The 14,761-nt window shown below is 39.8% G+C and overlaps 1 protein-coding gene across 1 annotated transcript; it reads left to right on the forward strand.

Moving 5' to 3' along the window:
- Positions 1–7,037: 7,037 nt before the first annotated feature.
- On the forward strand, positions 7,038–14,721 carry LOC139623435 (G-protein coupled receptor 183-like). Its single transcript, XM_071481679.1, has 7 exons — positions 7,038–7,267; positions 8,319–8,471; positions 8,968–9,149; positions 9,238–12,069; positions 12,346–12,561; positions 13,793–13,981; positions 14,016–14,721. Exons 5-7 carry the CDS (start codon positions 12,361–12,363, stop codon positions 14,610–14,612), a joined length of 987 nt encoding a protein of 328 aa, XP_071337780.1. The 5' UTR covers positions 7,038–7,267; positions 8,319–8,471; positions 8,968–9,149; positions 9,238–12,069; positions 12,346–12,360; the 3' UTR covers positions 14,613–14,721.
- Positions 14,722–14,761: the final 40 nt, after the last annotated feature.

Consider the following 14,761-nt stretch of genomic DNA (forward strand, 5'->3'; position numbering starts at 1 on the left):
TGGCTTATCCTCTGGTGCTCCTGAACTTGTCCATGACACAATCTTTATCAGACCTGCCTAATATTGTCATCACTGGTTGGATGTGTACGCTGCGATGACATCCAGACAGACAGTCGTTATCGAAAGCCAATGTGCAGATCAGTGGCTCTGGAAGGGATTTCTGAAGCCTGAGAAAATAACTCGGCTTGAAGATGTGAAATTTATAACAGGAAACTTACGATACAACCTGGGGGAATGTAGTTTGACAGATGTGGACAGGCTTAACAAAAGATGGGATTGAGTTGCAAAGGGCCTGTAGGGACTGTAGGATTGAGTAGTTTTGACTCAAAGTCAGGATATCTCTTTTCTAAATTTGTCTTATGCAAGTTCCTCAACTTTATGGCAGTGGTATACTAAATCACAGGAGTGCTCTTTTAATCAGAACTCCCATTAAACCCCATTTATATCATAGGACGTTATATTTGATGCTACTCTGTTAAAACCTTTTTAAACCTGAAGTGCACAAACATCTGTAGTTTAGAAAACATTTAACAAAATCTGATATTTCCAGATTTCTGAGCATCACAACAAAGTTTTTCTCTTGGGAACTTTGTTGAATCTGTCCAAAGATCCAAAAAACCTGATCAATATTCAATAAGATTTTGTTCCAAAGACAAGGTGTTGTACCTTTGTGTAGCTGGCACAGTGAGTATAAAACAGGACTAAGGACTTTTTGTTCATTAAATCTCCTGCATGTACATTTTTACTGTTACTCAGACAAGGTGGCAGCTGAGTATTTAATGCAATCACTCTGGTTTGTGTCCCACTAATGGAGGAAACTGGATGGTTTTTGTGAGACTTTGTCTTTGAAATGGCACAAATGTAAACGTGTGACAGATGAATGTGCAGAAGGATCACAGGCTTTCTGCAGATTCATCCAGGTTCGCTTCCTTCACTGACCTCAGACGCTCCGCTGTTGGACCAACACGAGCAGGTCAGCTAAAGTTGTGGCTGTGATTTCTAAAAGGTGTAATCTTTTTCTGCTTTTGATATCAAAGAAAAGCTCTGTAATCTTTCCTCCTGATGTTTCTAACCTGCTCTCGGCTATGCCCTCTCTTTCCCCTGAGCTCGGTCTTACAGGTGTGTTCACTGCTGTATGTTTCAAAGTCCTTTTCCTGCAGGCCTCGCTGCCTCTCTGCCTGTGTGTGCTGCACAATAAAAGCAGTTTGTCTCATATGTTTGTCGTCATGTTTACATCTGTCTCATCTACAGTGTGACAACAGTCAGTTTAAACGCCTCCTTTCTCACCTTGGTAATCCATGGTCAATCAGTTAACATCAAAAAGAGGTTAAGGTCAGAGAATGACTTTAAATGCAACGCTGTATTCACAATATGCAGGGATAAACCAGACTGATCTGAGTAATTAATACATCGGAAATTAAAGTACCCATATTGTATAAAGGTAGATGTCCATGTCTTTTTTTGATTTTAAAGCAGGTCTAGGTTCTATATTAATACTGTAAAAGTATCAAAGCCTCAGTTCACAGAGAAATGCACACAGCCTGTATTCAGAAACTGAGCCTTAAAACCAGCCGTCAGAACTTCTGTAACTTTGTGATGTCACAACAAAGCAGTCACCACTCTCAGCCATGCCCCAAGCCCCGCCCACCTGGACCCACCATCCAACCTTGCAGGATTTGGTTTCTCTGAGTGTTTAACTTAAATCTTCTATATTTTTACTTGATCACTCAGAAAACAGTCAGCCAATCAGAAGAGAGGATCAGAGCCTTTCTTCTGATTTGCTCACTGACCTGTTGTTACTAGAGCTCCAGAGAGCAGCCTAAGAGAGGAGGTGTAAAACTACTATGAGATGGTTTTTGTTAAAACCACAAATATTTCTTCTCATAGATATTAACACTTCAAATAAAACACAGGAAAAATGTCACATATGGGACCTTTAATTAAATCCAGCAAATACAGTCACTAATGTGTTTCTTATATATAAGTTAGTCCTAATGAATCAACAGGTATTTCCACACATAGTCAAGCTGTGGTCAATATTTACCCTTCATTCATAATGCCTTTGGACATAAGAGTAGGAAAGGAAGGAAATTAGTGTTCTTGATAAGGAAAGATGAACAAATGATCAGTTATGGTTTTTTTAAAGTTTTTTTTTTACTCAAACTCAAAATTGAATATATGTTGATATTCTCCATTCTGGTCCCTTTTACATGCATGCACACATACAGACACAGAGTTGTGTTGCGCTGCAGCTGTAAATCCTCCCATCAGGACCAGTGACGTCTCCTCTCAGCTGGACACACGGACTGTCTGCTGCCCTCATTTCTCCTCCTCCTCCTCCTCTCAGTTATTATTTCAGGCTGATCACTTCGGCGCTTGTACTCAGTGTCCCTCTGAGCTGTCAGTGGACTCATCTTCCTCGTCCATTCACCGTACCTCCACTGAGCACTCTTGGCCCCCGTGGCCCCCTGGCTCCGGCTGGGCTTTAGATCCTCCATCTGCTGTCCACCATGCGGTCTCTACTAGAGAGCAGCTGGATGAAATTTGGACCGGCCGGCCGGGACTCTCTGGACTGGTCGCCTAGCCCCTCGGCTCTGCCCTCCACAGACAGACAGGCACCGGTGAGTTTATCCAAACGTGAAGGGTGTGTTGGAACTGATGCTTATTTTCATTTTTAATTGAATAACATTATTCAATGTTTATCTTTTTTAAGTAATCCATAAATCATTTAATCTGTAAAATTAGTGAACAATTAAATGCAGAAGAAAAGCAATTCACTCGTCACTTTTTTAACCAGTTTTATAGCCTACATTATGAACTACAATTAAACAGGTTTTTGTAGCATTTTACTAAACAAAGTTTAAAAAAATTGCAGAATAAAAGCGTTCCTTACTTCTAAGGAAGATGAATTAAACACAGAAATCTGCAAGATGAAAATCTGGGCTTGCCCATGTGTGTGGCTTTATACTATATATCAGCAAAATGATGACACTTTGGTATTTAGCCTCTGATAAAGTCCTGATCTGACTGTGTAATGTTGTAGGTAACGATGCCGATGAAGTCTTATTTTGAGGTTTTCATGTTTAACATTTTAACACCCAAATAAATGTGTCTTTTCTTATATTTGTTTTCCATTGTACTGTAGTTGGCAACTACATGATTAAATCTGGACTGACTCTAGGACGTGTACCAAATGGAAACATGGTTTTCCATACTGTAACTTCACCTCTAATGATCAGTCATGGCAAAAGAAATCTTTTACATATATACAGTTAAAATCTGTGTATTCAGATATAGTCCAAGAGATCCAGATGTGTTGAAAGCAAAACTCAAAAGCCAAAGCCCTGTCCTTAACGGAGAGTAAAACAAACAAGTTAGATTTGATTAGAAGTTTGTTAGATTCCTACTGTATGAAGTTAAAAAAAAAAGAGTTTTGGTTTTTATTTCAGTGGTGTCAGACGTTTTGATGCTTGTGCTCAAAAGTCTACATCAAGATTTACTTAATTTTGCTTGATTAAAATTTTTATCAGATGTTGATTCAATGTGTCATCAAGTGCTTAAATTTAGGAAGTATTTACAGTAACAGCAAATATGCTCAGTATGTCCAGTGGCTTTGTGCTCATCCCTATAACCTTCAGCAGTTTTGATGGTACAGATTAATTCATGTAAAGACACCACACAGATGTTTATGGCTGACACCACCCCCTGGTGTCCAGATGTTGTCCAACTGACAGTGACACCTTTACTATAAAACATGATTATTTTTCTTCTTCTTCTACCGTTTTAGTCACTGATCACATTTAGTTTAGTCCAACAATCAGTTCATCACCTCACAGTATTAATCTGTGTAGTGCATCAAAAGAGTCTATTTTCTATTCAAAATAAAGTCAAACATGAAGCAGCTTAAATTGATCAGAATATAAGCATTTCAGTATTTCAGAACAGTTCAGTCACTACATAGACTGTTGACTTTGCTTGTCTGTATTATTTATATTTAATTTTATTTAATGTATTCTGTGTGATGATTAAGTGAAAAATACTTTCCTCACTTCCTGATTTTTTTTACTCTTTGACATAAGAGTTCTGCCATTTTTTTCCATCAGATGAAAAAACGTAAAGGTAGCTGAAACAATAAACCATACACATTTAACTTGGAAATGCTAAAATGGCAAATGTTATATTTAATATTAAATGTGCTGATGTGCTTGGTATAACCTGCAGTATTTACACCTGCGGCACGTGTGATGTGATGCATCAGGTGAACCGGTGTGGTTTGTAATGTTGAGAAGAGAGACAGTCTTGATGTTTTCTCAGTGTGTTGTTGTGAATAAATCTTGTTCTTGTTGTTGTTATTGTGTGTTAGAGATTGTGGTTAATGCCAGAAAGTGAAGCTGGTAAATTTTACCATCCAGTAACACAACTAATTCTTCAGCATTGTAACAATTTTATATTCACACACAAAACCTGTGTCTAAAATGACTTTTTCTAAGGTTAAATGTGGAACTGTTTAGTGCAAGAGGAGAAAATTGTGCTGCATTGATCATCTATCAGTCTATTCACAGAAAATGTGATCTAATCTTTTTGTGTCTGACTTACAGGGCCAGAGCTCAGGCGAGGCTATTCTCAGTGCAGGATCCATCACTTATATTACCATAGCAACTGTCTCCTTCCTCCTGCTGTTGCTAAGCATCCTTGGCTTCTTGGTTTGGCGCCGCAGGAGGGGCTTCATCCTCGACGGCAAGCTGGGGTTGGCCAACGTGATCGCCCTGGAGGACCTGCAGGACCCAGAGAGGAACTGCGAGCTGCTGTCCTCCATCCGACGCAGCAGGGGTCAGCACCAGCTCCCCAGCTCCTCGTCCGAGCAGGATGTGACGGACGGCGTGTTCCTCATGGTCTACCTGCCCTCGCCGTATGAACAGACCCTCACAAGGATCGCCAGAGCAGCCAGCACGAGCAGCTCCAAAGACATGGAGCTGCTGCCCCCTAGCCCAGGACCAGAGACGGGCAGCAGAGGTGAAGAAGACGGGATGAGGCTGAACGACGACGCAATCATAGAGGAAGAAATCAGGGACTGAACCAAGGCAGAATAAGATAAAAACAAAAAGACAAAAGAGACAAGAGGTAGTCAAAGACAGTGCCATCACTCCGCTGTCTCCTGCTGCACCACGACCTCTCTGAAGATCTGTATAGATTTTTGGATGTAGGCGAGGATCTGGTTTGGTTGACTGGGCTCCAGAGCACATCACCTGTCTTCAGACCTCCCACAGGACGATATCCTCAGTGACTTTCTTTTAACAGACAAATTCACAGCTGCTGGACACTCGAGACTCTGATACAGAACGACTGTTTGCAGTATTTAGTTGTCCCTCAACAATGACGGTCTGTAACAGGAACCAAACCTTTTATGTTCCAGCTATAAGACCCCCGTCTGTACCCTGCTGTCCCTGTACCATCCTGCAGCATGTACGGTATAAAGAGGACTGAAGAAGGTGCAGAATTGACAGTGTACATCATTCCTCATACAGACCCTGGACAGTGAATGTCACTCATTTGCTTGTTTTCTTTGTAAAAATGTACATTTGGACTGAAAACAGTTTTTTACTCATATGTGAATCTTTCCTTTTCCGTTTCCTTTTCAGCGTTGTATTTTCCTAGTTTAGACAGTTTTACAGCCCTTCATAGAAACAGGGAAATCTTTATTTTGTAATACTGATATTTGTATTCATTTTTGTGACATTCTGTGACATCAGTTGCAAATATCTGTGTGATATTTGCAGTACATTTTTGTCTCGTTGTTTGACCTCTGGATACAATGGCTGACAAAATTAAAAGGAGAATTCTGTGGTAGTGTCCTACAGTGTTTTACAGTATGTCATCCACACGTGTGTAATCTAAGTCAAAGTGAGCCTTACTCAAAAAGTTTCTCTAAGATAAAAAACTGAAGTTGACTCATAAATATAAATAAATAAAAGTTATCACCTTTTACACTGTTATTGTAAAATAAAATAAAAAGCTTCCAGTGTTTGAAGACATAAATGCATGCTTGCTTATGGCTGCAATTCATTATTGACCAAATTGTTAATGTCCAGATAGTGTTTGGTGATGGTGACCATCTTGTGACCTTGAGTTAAGTTTTTTTTTTTTTTTTTTAAAAACACTATGAGAAACAATTCTAAAAACAGAAACATTAACGGAGAAATAAGGGTTAAGAGACGTACCGTTCTCCATCTTCTGCAGGCGTTCAAGAGCCTCAGGGTGTGAGCAGAACTTGCTTCAATTTCTTGTCTGACTAAAAACTCGTTTTTAGATTTTATAAGAACGGCTTGCGAGAATCATACCGTAAGGAACAACCAATCACTGCCTTTGGCTCTTTAATTTTCACACCTAAAGACAATAGGCTTTAAACTTTATTTTTTGAAACCTATTATTCCTTTTTCACATGGTATCAATAGGGTTGACCTTTGACATTTCTTATATTGTCTCACAGTCTCACACTGTCTGTGTGTGTGTGTGTGTGTGTGTGTGTGTGTGTGTGTGTGTGTGTGTGTGTGTGTGACGAGACAGAGAGAGAGAGAGAGGGGTGTGACGATTGCATGATGACGTCACTGCGGGATAAGGATAAGAACGGCTGTGTGTGTGTGTGTATGTCTGTGTCTGTGTGTGTATGTCTGTGTCTGTGTATGTGTGTGTGTGTGTGTATGTCTGTGTGTGTGTGTATGTGTGTGTATGTCTGTGTGTGTGTGTGTGTGTGTGTGTATGTGTGTGTATGTGTGTGTGTGTGTATGTGTGTGTGTGTGTGTGTGTGTGTGTATGTCTGTGTGTGTGTGTGTGTGTGAGTGCAGCATTTTACAGAGATGCTAGCATTCTAACATTATACAACTATACACTTAGAACTTTACTCATAAATAAGATTTGTTTCTATTTTATATATCACTATCAAAACTATAATAGGTCTTTTACGTAATATTAATATAAATGTTTCCAAATAGTTAACCCTAACTACAAAGTGTAGTGTGTGTGTGTGTGTGTGTGTTGTGCGGTGACGCTGGAAGTCACTCAGCGGAATAACAGAAATGTTGTGTGTGTGTGTGTGTGTGTGTGTGTGTGTGTGTGTGTGTGTGTGTTGTGCGGTGATTAACTGGAAGTCACTCAGCGGAATAACAGAAATGTTGTGTGTGTGTGTGTGTGTTCGGTCACGTCATTGACAGGACCTCATTTCCAGTAATAACGGAGCTGTTTTGGTTGAAATAGGAGGACATAAGCTCAGGTTGGTATTGTCTTTTGAATAATAATCTTTTTAAATGTTTTTGAATTCGATCAAATTCTGTTTCATTCTGTGTCAAATTAGTTTCACTTTCGGGGGTGGTTTTATAACGAGTAGAAAACGGAATGTATCGAAAACAACTAGAAATGCTCTGTAAATCTTTACCCCTGGCTGTCTAACAGCAGTTTGAGGTTTCACAGAGGAGCTGTAACTCTGTTTTAGGCTGCATGACGAAAGATCTGGTAATAACGCTCCAGAACTTGGCTGAGAATCATCGGGTTTTTAGGATTTATTACGTTTCATGGGAACTGACTGACAGCTCTCTGCACAGCCAATGGTCCACAGCAAAGGCAGCTATTAACATCTAATTCGGCGCAGTTACATTTTCAAAAAGTAAACAATTATAATCTTTAAAACAAAAAAGAAAAAAACTTGAGTGCCGTTTCAGCCTGCCTGCTTCCAAGTACTAAATATGAGCTGGATCCATCTGAATTGGCTTTAAATCACAAAGTGGCATATCTTTCTATTTTTTCCTGTCATTTAATGCCAACATTATTTTATAAATGAAAGCTGCATGCAGCGTTGATCGGGCCCTCGCACCCTTGCGACTCAAAAACTGTCTGAAACACTTTCATTACAAACCTACTATAACCTTCACGCAGGATAGTTGAGTGCAGGGCCACACTGTATCAGACTACATCAGTTTTAGCTGATTGTAGTGGATTTTGGTGCTGTCCTCACCTGGGAAATGATGGCTGGCGCTGTCGAGCCAATTTACCACACCCATGTGCAATTTACTTTCCGGAAAAAGAATAATAATAATAAACACTACAGTTTAAATAATTAAAAGCAGAGGCTACGACATGCACTGGAATTCATGCTTTGTGCAACAGATTTAGGTCTCTTTTAGATAGTTTTCACCCCCCAAGAGATTTTCTTCCTCTTTGTCTTGCTCATCAATAATTCTACATCAAAGCTCCATTAGAACAGGATGTCCCAAAGAAATGTTCCTCTGTGTGTAATGTTTTACATGTTGGTTGTACTTTATCAACAGGAACTTTTTCCACAAAGTTTCCCCACCACACAGGAAACCAGCAGTAAGATGCAGTGTGAGATAGACAGCAATGTCTTAAATGTGTTGTGGTGGATCAACATCTGCGCTGGTATTCCTTTGACGGTGCTGTTCATCTGCTGTCTGTGGTGCCTGGTGCGTAAATGAAATGACTTATATTTACGTGTCTGTCTCTCTGTGAATGATTTGAAGAGTTAAAATCGAGTCATTACTTTGAGGCCCCTGGATAAAATCACTAATTTGACCGTAAAACACATTTCCTGTTACACTCTGTTGATCCATCTGACCTGCAAAAGTATTAAAGGAATAGTTTGACATTATGGGAGATACACTTTTTATATGATTTGTTTAACCCATTTAATAAGTAAAGTTTTAGGGATGTAATTTTTATAATCATATAGTAATGAACTTGTATAGCACCTTTCTCACAAGACATGCAGTCTAAAGTGTGTTAAAACAAATAAATTACATGCACCAGGTGCTTCATGAGATGCAACTATAATAAAATCATAACACAGAAATAAAAAGACAGAAATAAAGAAATCACTTTCAAAAAATGTTTAAAATCATAATACATAGAGTGCTAAAACAAAGTAATGAACGTTTTCTTTTTCATCAATGTTTCCTGCAGGCTGGAAAGGATCATATCCCTATCATCTATGTCACAAACCTCCTCATCTCCAATCTGATCCAAATGTGGTCCATGATCCTCTTCACAACAACCAATATTTTATTCTCATTCGTCTCTCTTGTTGCTTTCTACTATGGTGTGACAGCCAGTCTTGGCTTCAGGGTGTGTGTCTCTCTGGAAAGGTAACTATCTGTATTCCCAGTATCATATTCTGAAACATATACAGCACTGTACTGTGATATCCAGAATATCTGTCTTGTCTTCTTGCAGGTACATGGTCATCACCCTCCCAAAACAACACTGCATCAGAGATACCATAAGCTCTGTGATGGTCTGTGTCGCGGTCTGGGTCCTTTGTTTCATCATTCCTTACATTGCTGTGCACTTGACAAGATATTTTTTTCTCAGCTACCTTGCCCTCATACCTTTACCCCTGTTCATCGCCTGTCTGGCTTTGACCCTCAAAGCCCTGCCTACGGCCACCTCTGTGACTGTTGAGGAAAAACGAAGAACTGTGGGAGTTTTGGTTCTGTTGCTTCTTAATTACTGTTTTCTTCTCCTTCCTGTAATCATTTCGTTCATAACCTCTTTGAGTGTCTTTGATTGTCCAACGATCTATCTGTCCTTGATTGAGTGCAGTCTTTTTGTGGACTTCATTTTATGTGTTTTCATGCGGAGAGGGCCCATTGACAGGCTGCTGGTGCACCTGTGCTGCTGCAGGATGGACAACACTGCAGTAGATGATAGTGGCACAACATCAGTGTGACTGATAATAGTAGACAAAAAGGTGAGAAAATCACCATCCTTATCAGATGATTTTTACCTGACAGTCAGGATGTTGACTATTGGATACTGAAAATGAAAATGTACATCCTATAATCACAAGAGGACACCAGATAATAAACATATTTAACACAGAGAGAATCTTGACAAATCTTTGGGGTTATCCACATGGATGAAGGAACACCACCTTCAACTAAACCTCTCTAACACTGAACTCCTGCGCATCCTGGCCAATCGGTCTCTCCATCGTGACACCAATATCAAAATCACCTCTTCATGCCTTACCCCAGCCAAGGGTGCAAGAAACATGGGTGTCATGTTTGAAGACCAGCTATCCTTCTCTGACCATCCATCCGGCTCTCTGTTGTGCTGCTTTGTTCCATGAAACGTCAGAAAAATCAGGCCTTTAGCGGAATGGTTATCCCTTGCCTCGACTACTGCGATGCTGTTCTGGCAGGCCTCACTTCATGCACAGTGAAACCCTTGCAGATGGCCCAGATTGTCCCAACTCCTTTTACCGTGTCCTGCTGTTGTGTGGAAAAACTGCTGATGTGCAGAATAAAGTCAGATGGCAGCTGCTCAGGGAATGATTTATTGACCGATTTTCTTTTTTAAACAATATTACAACAAATTGTTTGGCTGCGCTGTAAAAAGATACACCAGTTACTCTTGTGTTGTATATCTGACATTGTGGCACTCACAGGTGCTATATTAATAAACTGATTTACTTAATATAATGTCACTGTTTTGCATCAGTTCTTTTAATGTCAGCGATAATAAGATGAAAAACCTTTTCAGCATCTTCATCTTGAAAAGTTTTATGTGCCTTATTGATGTGGGCTGTTTGTTCCCATTAACAGGACTTAAAACCGTGACAGCCCAGATCCGTATGTGTTTTCCTGGCTGGCTGTCTTTCCTTGTAGGTGTTTGACCCGCCTCCTGCGTGTGTTCCTGCTTGTTCTACTTTGCCCTGGTCTCCTGTTTTGGTTTGCAATGCCTGGTTTCCGGGTTCCTGGGAGATTCCGCCTACTCTAGAGGGCTGAGTGACCGCACCTGTGAGGAAGGGCATAAAAGGTAGGCCTCCCCCTCTCTCTTGCTCTCTCTCCCTGGACAGCTGACATCTTTCTGTTGGTTGTTTTTTGGTTTTCAACACTCACTACACATACACGGCTTTCACTGCATCCCACACCTCCACCACACCCTGACAACCGACGTCACATCCCATAATTGTGGTTATCACTTGTTGGAATTAAAAGGAGATATAACTCTAACTCAAACTTGCTGTGTGGACCTCCCTTGGTTGTTATGGCTTAAATGAGCCATAACGATTCATAACAGAACCAAAAGGGACAATTTCCCAACATAATCCACCAGCTGATATGTTTCAGGTGTAAGAGTGTAATGCATTCAACGGTCTAAATGTTACATCAGCAGGTTTAACTGAACACCGGGGTAGCTAAAGAGAACCAAACCATTTTTTGTACGATGTACACATGGCTGTAAACATCTTTATTTCTGCTGTTGGACAGTTGCACATTTTAAGTGTGAAAGTCTATGGGGACTGACTCACCTTTGGAGTCAGTCTCATTCAAGAAACTGCAGTTATTGGCACTTATGTGTTGGCTTCATTTTGTTTTAGCCACAATAAGGAAGTTATTCATTAAACTTCTGTTTTCTGTGAGCATGTAAACCATTTTCTCAGAAGATAAGATCAGTATTGCATCATACCACACATAAATAGTTTGTAGCTATTTACTTGGAGCTCTTGGGCATTTACTCATGGTGAGTGTTGAATTTTTCTGACATTGTTTGACGTCAGGCTACCGTGATGCTATTCATCATATACGATTCTAATAACAGACTTATGCCTGACAGTTCTGTTACCTTGTCACCTTGTTGAATTCAGTAGCTTTAGTCAGGGTTTGAATTATGGAGGTGATTGAGGTTTTAACATAAAATACTCAAACTAGTTCCAGACATAAGCATAGGATTTTTTTTTAAATTATCAGTTTGTTTTTCCAAACTGATATTCCTAGTGTTGTGTCATTTCTCATCTGTTATGTCCTAACTGATTGTGCCAGTATACTCAGGGCCGAATATTAAAAGAAAAAAAAAAAAAAACAGCACATAGAAGTCATGCACCTTTTATAGCAAGAACAGCAGAGGCAGAGGCAGAGCTTACATTATCAGGAACCTCTTCCATGACTTATCCTGCCACATTACTGCATTAGACATTACCAGACCGTGCAGACGCAGAGAAGAAAACATCAGATCTGGTAAAAGAAAAACATCCAGGTTGTGGTCCACCAGCTTTCAGAGGTAAAGTTTATGTTGCATTATTTATCTTACTCTATGCATAACCTAATACATAAAAACTGTGAAGGTCTTGATACATAACAAGGAATCTGGACTGTAGGTTTACAGTATCCTACAGTTGCTTTTAGTTTCTGTTTCTTCCCCTCAACTTGAGATTCTTGTTAAAATTACTCTAAGATTTATGTACTGTATTTGTGCAAACAGCACTTCACAACTTTAGTGTGACCATTTAACAATGTGAGGAAGTTATTAAAAACTTGTTGATCTCCCAAACTCCAGGTTTCACAGTGAAGAATGGAAGATTTCAACATTAACAGCACTTCAGAGGACAAAAGCTACAATGTCAGCAACCACAACTACAACTCTGACACGAAGGTCACTAAAGACTACACTGATTGGGCAAAAACTGATTTAACCATAGATGTACTGACATGCATTATCATTTGCATCGGCATTCCTTTAGCCCTAGTGGCTATCCGTGGAGTTTTTTCTCTGGTGAGTACATTATGACTGGGATTTATTTATTTACTATATGTCTTGTGTCTGTTGTACTGTCTGTCTGACAAGGACTTGTTCTAATACCAAAGGTTATTAACCAAAGGTTAATGTTATCATTTAGTTACTGCTTGATGAAAAAATTCAAGCTGTAGATATTCATGGTGTCCAGTAAGTCAGGTGACCTTGTTCATCCGATTTTTCCTCTATTACCATGTGGTTGACATTTTTTGTTGAAGGTCTTGACACACATTGAATGGAATGCCATGAAAAGTGATGCAGATGGTGCCCACAGGATGACTCGTAATCAGCAAGTCAAAAACTATAATTTGTGTAATACTTTTGTTTGTGACTAAATACCATAGAAGTGGGGTATGTGTGAAGCTGAGACTTCAGTACATGGTACATGGTTTAATAACTGTAACAAGCTCACGCTCCTGTTAGCATCGTTAGCACAGCTGAGCGTCTGGATGTCCTGCTTGAAGGCTAACCCAAGGATAATTCATCAGACTTTCACCAGTTAAATCAGATTTGGGTGTTCAATATGAAGATTTGAATATTCTTTCTGGGGTTTTTTTTCCGCATAGGCATAAAGGTGAAGTTTTGATCATAGCTCAGTTAGGAGTGTCTCTGTTTATGGGCTGCTGACAGTGTTTTTAGCCAGCGTTAACCCAGCACAACACTGTTAGATTCTACTTTAGTTGTGCTGTTCCCATGATGGCCATGCAGTTCTCGGCAAGCAGGCAGAACTCTACAAACACATGACACTACAGTATCAGAGCGGCCAAATGAGCCACATGCCCTGATGATGTAGGAACTAAACCACATCATTTTGTAAGATTAAAATTATTTGCTCATTTTGCTCTGTTGCAGAACAGCCCAAAAAGTAGCGGTTCAAATAAGGATTAATAATGATGATAATAACAATAATACATTTTATTTATAGAGCACTTTTCATGGTACAATATTTTGACCTTGTAAAGTGTTGTGTTAGTCATATCTGAAAATACCTAATATGGTTGCAAATGCTTCAGTAAATCTGGCCCTTAGTCATGTCACAGCTGGCCAGTGACTGGCCAGTGTGTCATATCTGATATTTTTGACAGCACCAATGAGAGTTTGAGGAGAAATCAAAAACTGGCTCTGACTGCAGTCGTTGGACAGAGCAAGATGACATGTCATCACTTCAGAACATGTTCCCAACTGCTTTTTTTTTCAATGTTTTCTGCAGGTGAGAAACAATCACGTTACTCCGATCTACGTCATCAACCTTCTCATTTCTGACCTCATTCAACTCTGCTGCATGATCGTTCAAGTGGTGAAACCTAAGGATCGAACAACCAGAACAATCTTCGGTTGTATTTACTATTTTGGTCAGCTGGCGAGTGTTGGCTTCATGTTGTGTATCGCACTGGAAAGGTAGCTATCGTGTGTAGCTATTATATACAACATAATTCAGATGCTCCTCAAAGACCACATATGTCTGTGTTGTATTACAGGTATTTGGTCATCGCGTGGCCGCTGTGGTACCACTTCAAACAAACCATCAAGATCTCTGTAGTGGTCTCCGTCGTGGTCTGGGCCCTTCCTCTTATCTTTCTCCTCTCTTCTTTTCTCGCTTCTTTTTCGGAGTTCATAAAAAGATATTTATAATCATCTTTGCTGTGTTCATCCTCCTTCCCGTCCCCTTGTTCATATACTTCCTTATTGGGACCCTTAAAGCCCTGTCTGCAGCCAGCCGTGTTCCTCTTGATGAGAAACAACGAATTGTGGCAATTTTGGTTTTGGTCATATTTCTTTATACACTGCTGTTCCTGCCCAGTGTCATTTGGTGCTTTACAGAAGAAGCTATAGATAATACCCTCAGTTATGTTTCTTACACTTTGTTAAAGTTCAGTCCTCTTGCAGACTTGTTTCTGTATGTTTTCATGAGGAAAGGGGCTGTAGACAAGCTTCTGGCCTGCAGGATGGACCGCAATAATATCAGCAGATCAACAGCACGAATGATAACTCATAAACAGTTGCTCAATATGGGCAGAGAAGGAAGGTGAAAATGAGAAAAAATAAAAGAAGCAGAGTGTTTTAGTGGTAGGCATGCTCATTTTCAGCATATATCTTGTATATACATTTTCTGAAAATGCAATTAAAAATCTGTTTCTAAACAAAAGTGGGAATGTTTGTCTTTAGCAAAGTGTGAATT

This window comes from Trachinotus anak, unplaced genomic scaffold (assembly GCF_046630095.1).
Source record: "Trachinotus anak isolate AG129_WGS33_773 ecotype Australia unplaced genomic scaffold, CSIRO_AGI_Tana_v1 ptg000007l, whole genome shotgun sequence".
In the NCBI taxonomy this organism is placed as follows: domain Eukaryota; kingdom Metazoa; phylum Chordata; class Actinopteri; order Carangiformes; family Carangidae; genus Trachinotus; species Trachinotus anak.

What these genes read in the sequence shown, in the direction of transcription:
- LOC139623435 (XM_071481679.1), top strand. Translation starts at nt 12,361, where the DNA reads ATGGAAGATTTCAACATTAACAGCACTTCAGAGGACAAAAGCTACAAT. An exon ending in TCCGTGGAGTTTTTTCTCTG is followed by an intron (nt 12,562 to 13,792) that starts GTGAGTACATTA and finishes TGTTTTCTGCAG; the next exon opens with GTGAGAAACAATCACGTTAC. An exon ending in TGTGTATCGCACTGGAAAGG is followed by an intron (nt 13,982 to 14,015) that starts TAGCTATCGTGT and finishes TATACAACATAA; the next exon opens with TTCAGATGCTCCTCAAAGAC.